Source organism: Falco punctatus (genome assembly GCF_963210335.1).
Source record: "Falco punctatus genome assembly, chromosome: 9".
Classification (NCBI taxonomy): Eukaryota; Metazoa; Chordata; class Aves; order Falconiformes; family Falconidae; genus Falco; species Falco punctatus.
The window spans coordinates 18,983,381-18,988,559 of record NC_137589.1 but is presented as its reverse complement, the minus strand read 5'-3'; the positions used below and the strand labels follow the sequence as shown (position 1 = coordinate 18,988,559).

Here is a 5,179-nt window from a genome sequence, read left to right as displayed (position 1 = left end):
AGGGACACTGGGGCACCCCAGTGCACATTGGAAAAGGCGAGAGGGTCCACTCTGCTTGCAGAAGCCCCCGCTGATTCCCAGCAGCAACGGAGGGGACAGGCAGTGGTTTGCAGCCCCGACTGCCTCCTCCGCCAGGAAACCTGACTGCAATGTCAGAGGCAGACAATGTGAGAGGGCAGGAGGCGACTCACTTAAAGCCATATTTAGAGTGCAGAGTCGAGGCCTGAGGTCAAAGGAATTGCCCTGGGATTATGGGAATCACCTTCATTTTCTCATCAGCCTTCAGACACGAGGGAGCAGCCAGAAGCAAGGAGGATGGGGACAAGTCTGTCACTGAAGAAAGGACCCTGGTGTTTCCTCTTCCCTGGCCCTGGCAATGAGCCTGGCCTCTCTGAGCCACACAAATAATTTACAGGTTCTGTTTTCAACTGTTTTTTATCCTCAATCCCCCATTTTAACCTTGAGCAGAACAGAGCATTGGTGAGGTAGTTGCAGGAGACTGCTTTGGAGGCACAGCCACAGTTCAGCAGTAAAATGTAGCTGTGGAGGAGAAGGAATGTTCAGGAGGAGAGAGGTTTAGAGTCTCTTGATTTCTGTAATAGAGGATAATAGCACGTATTCAAAAATCTTGTCTAAACAGACAGAGACCTAAAACTGAGTGCTGGCAGCATGAGAACATCAGCTTGTAGCATGGCTGAAAAAAAAATTGAATCCACCTTGCATGGGATTTCAGCAACCAAACCTGGCAGTGCCCAAGCTAAGTTTGCTTTCAACCCACTGCCTGCAAGTATGCAAGGGCACAAGCCTGCATCTCTGAAACGGTTGCAGTCCCAGCGGCCACCTGTTTCTTCCACGTCAAAAAGTCCAGAGGCCATTACAGCAGCCATGGTTATAAAGGCCGGGCACTGGCGCTGGGACAGCCCCATCAAGAGAAATGAGACGATCATGCACTAAACATAGAGAAAAGATAAATGGAAAAAGAGTCTTTCAGTCTTCATTATCAAGTTTCCATGGGTTTGCCAAAACCATAGCAACCAGTTCAAGCAATGATTAACCTAATAATGTGGAGGCAAAGAAAAAAAAATGCATTCAATCCCCTAAAGAAGTCACTAGTTCTCCAGAGGTAGTAAATCCACCCGCCCCCCACCCCCCCTGCCCCACAACGTATAGCCCCATGGCTGGAAGACCAGAAGCATCCTAAGCCTCCAGAGAAAAAAAATCTTCAGTGTAGTAAAACCCATTAAAGTGACCACTCTCTAAAAACACAGCTGTATAGACATATTTTGGAATTTTTGTAATACCTGCTTTCCGTGAGACTCTCAGGGTTTTCTTGCCCATACAGAGCCTGAGCTCTCTTTTGGAATATTTTGCAAAAATGCTACTTTTGCAGACTAAGGGAGTGGTCATTATCCTCCCCAGTCCCCTGGCACACGCAGATAGCTAGAGCAAGGTGATACCTCCCATAGGGAGATACCAGAGTGGAGCTGGACCAGCAGGGAAAACATTAAATGATTTTATCACCCAAATAATCACAGTGTTTCGCCTGTGGCCACACACGGAGGCCTTGGAGCACTTTGCAGACTGTTAGAGTATGAAAACAATAAGCAATTCAGCCAGAAAGGGGGGGAGGGGGAGGAATACTATTAGGTCTTTCATTCTGCCTATCTGATCTACGACGCAGATAGATCACGTTCAGGACTACAACAGTACACACAGAGATAGGCACACACTGCCTTTTCCTAGTCCTCAGCCTTGCCCCATGGCCTGTGTTTCTCCAGCAATGTGGGTATTGCTTCTCAAAGCAATGAATAGGCAAAGTGGTGGGGCTCTGCAGAGATGAACGGGTCCCAGGAGGCAGCAGGAAGAGCAGGTCTTCAAAAACTCTCGAGTAGAAATGGAGACCTGCTTGCCTTGCTTGTCAGGGCTGTAACTGTAGTGCCCTTGCTCCCTTCTCCTGGGTGCACGGGGCACCTGCAGCTCCTCTCAGTTCATTGACCAAGGCTGGATTAAGCACACAAGAACAGATTGCTGCTTCTCCAAAATCCACCAAGCCCCACGTGTTTTCTGAGCTGCCAGGTGTCTGGTGAGCACCGGGAACCAGCTGGCCTCTCCCTTCGCCACAGGACTGGGCGACGTTGCCCACAGCCCACCTGAAGGCACAGCACTCTACAGCCAGCCCCCGCCTCGGCTGAGTCCAGCAAGCCCGAGGAGCAACGCAGCAGGCGGGGGTCCGCACCGGGAGGGACTCCCCAGCCCCCCGTGCCCGGCCAGGGCACACTCCGAAGGCTGAGCCCTGGTTGCGGGGGGAAGGGGGGGGGGGGGGGGGGGGGGCAGGCAGCGGTGCGCGGAGGCCTGGGGCGGGGGAGCACCGCGCCGCGCCCCCCGCCCGGCGCGGGCCCGGCCACCGCCTTCAGCACCATGGCCAGAGCCCGCGGCGCCGGCGCGGCACGGGGCGCAGGGGGGCTCCGCGCACCGCGCACCGCTCCGCGCACCGCCATCCCCCGCGCCCTCCCCACGCCGGTGGGTGTCCCCCGCCCCAGCCCGCCCCACGGCTCCCGGGGAGCGGGAGCAGCGCGGAGGGGGGATGCGGAGGGGTCGCCCCCGCTGTTGCCTCCCCCCGTCTGAGGGGCAGGGGCGGGGGGACAAGGCCCCCGGGATCCCGTACCCGGTCAGGTTGCACTCTCGCCTCTTTTGTTGCGGTGCGGGAGGGGGCTGTTGGGGGCTGTTTGTGCGTGCGTCTTTGTTTCCAGTAACCAAATTTCTTTTGTTCTACAAATTGCCTCAATAGAGTCTCTTTGCCGCGAGCAAACGGGCTCAGCTGAGAACAATTAGCATCACAATGGGCTTTTGGCCTCGCGGACCGCTTTGTCTAGTGACTGCCGAGCGCGGAGACGGGAGGCGGCCGGGCCGTAAATCTACCGGCTACAAATTGAGTCCCTGGAAGGAGAGGGCCGGGGAGGGCTTGCGGGATTCATGCGGCTCCTCTTCTCTTCTTGCAGTGGCGTGGGAGGTATTGCGCTCCCCACCTCCTGCGTTTTTAACCGGCCTGGCGCTGCCCACCCCGAGCCCCCCGTCTGCCCCGGCTAAATCCTCCCCCACGGAGGATGGGGTCGGCCTGGGGCAGCGCTGCTCTGGGGACACGCTCCGTCTGGAGAGCTGGAGCGCTGTGTCCCGGGAACATCCCCAAGATAGCCCCGGGGCCGAGCCTGGCGCTGAAAATCCGCCTGCGCGAGGAGGGCTGCAGCCGTGGTGCACCTTGCCGGGAGGCGGCGGGCAGAGCAGGGTAGCTGCCCGGCGGGACCGGGAACTACACGGACCGGCCGCAGCCCTGCGGGAAGCGGCGTCTGTAAAGAGAGGTCGGTTTTAAACGCGCGCATGGGCCCCGACAGGCACACGCCGGCGTGCGCACAGGCGCAAGACCCCGCAAGACCCCGCTGCGCCTCTTTCCATCTCCGCTCCTCCCCACGCAGGGGAGCGTCCCTGCCCGGCCACACCCGGGACCCCACGCCAGCCCCCGCAAGGCAGGCGCTGCCCTCTACGGCGCGGGCTGCGCGCGATTTTGAAACCCCCAGAGAGCCCTCGGTGGAAAGAACACGGCGTTGCACAGGTCTGACTGTGACACACTTTATTCTCCTCTTCTTCTTCTTCGAAAAACCCGAGATACAGCCGCGGCTCCCCTTCCCAGTACGAACAGCCGGACCACCGCTGCCAAAAATACTCTTATATACAAAATATATATTTGTTACGAAATATAATCAATAAATACCAATAGCGACAAATTAATATAATTTACCGTTTCCGAGTACAAAACCGTGATTTGTTTTTGTCCGCCCACTCCCTCTGCGCTTCAGCCAAGCGGGACGGGCAGGGGGGAGCAGGGAGCCCGCCGCCCCCCGGCGCGCAGCGCGGGGACACCCCCTCCGCTCCACCGGCTATGTGAGGGCCGAAAGCAGGGGACAGCGGCTGGGCGGCGGGCTCAGAGGAAAGCGGGGAAGGCGGCGGGGCCGCGGCGCAGGGCGGCGGGCGGCGGGGCGGCGGGACAGAGCGAGTCCCAGGACCCGGGGGACGCGGTGGCGGCGGCGGCGGGGGGCGGCGGCGGGGGGGGCTCGGGCAGGCCCTGCTCGGCCAGGCGGAGGCTCTGGGTGAGCGCCCAGATGTAGTTGTGGGCGAAGCGGAGCGTCTCTATCTTGGTGAGCTTGGCGTCGTCGGGGAAGGTGGGCAGGACGCTGCGGAGCGCGTCCAGGGCGGAGTTGAGGTGGTGCATGCGGTTCCTCTCCCGGTCGTTGGCCTTCATGCGCCGGCTCCTCTTCTGCTTGCTGAGCAGCCCCTCGCTCCGCGCCTTGCCGCGGCCCCGCCGCGCCTTCCCCTTCCTGCGGGCCGCCGCCTCCCGCGGGGCCAGGGCGCTGCGGGCCGGCGAGGCGCCCCGGCTGCCCGCGGAGCCGCCGGCGGCCGCGGAGGGGGCGTCCTCAGCGCCGCCGAAATAGGGCTGCCCTTCGCCCGGCGAGCGGTCGCTCTGCGGGGCCATCCTGCAAAGCCAAGCCCGCGTCAGCCGGCGGGGAGCGGCGCTGCGGCCGGCCCGGGGGAGCCCTGTCCCCCGCGGCTCTACCTGCTGAGCGCGGGCGAGACTGCGGGGCAGGAGAGCGGCTCTCGCTCCGCGGCCCCCCCGCCGCTGTCCCCTCCCCGCTGCCCCTCGAGCGCGGGCAGGAAAGGTTGTGCGGCCGGCACACGACTGCCGTTAAGCCCCTATATATATAGGGCCGGCAGACAATGGGGATTTCCCAGCCGGGCGGCGTGTGCGCCCCCCCCGCCCGCACCCACCCCCTGGCACGCTTTTATCTTATCAGCCCGGCGGGAGCGTGCCGGGCCCGGCACCGCCCGCCGTCCCGGCCCCGCCACGCGAGACCCCGCCGGCTCCCACGCTGCGCCGGGACCCTCCGCCTCCGCCCGCCTCCTCTGTCCCCGGCCCGGCCCCCGCCCTCCCTCCCTCCCTTCCCCGGGCCGGGACCCCCGGGCCGAGCCGCCGACCCCGCGCGTGGGAGGGTCGCACCTCGGCCGGGGCGACCGCGCACGCCTGGGCTCCGCGGGGGGCTGCGGCGGGGGCGGGGCAGGCGGCCCTGGCACAAGGTCCCAGCAGTGACAGGGGGGCTCCCGGGGACTCGGCTACGCAAAGCCGGGCAGC

At 62.4% G+C, this 5,179-nt stretch overlaps 1 protein-coding gene across 1 annotated transcript; it reads right to left on the bottom strand.

The window, feature by feature from the left end:
• Positions 1-697: 697 nt before the first annotated feature.
• On the bottom strand, positions 698-4,527 carry NEUROG3 (neurogenin 3). The gene has a single exon (XM_080401382.1). The coding sequence runs from the start codon at positions 4,523-4,525 to the stop codon at positions 3,977-3,979; it is 549 nt and encodes a 182-aa protein (XP_080257508.1). The 5' UTR covers positions 4,526-4,527; the 3' UTR covers positions 698-3,976.
• Positions 4,528-5,179: the final 652 nt, after the last annotated feature.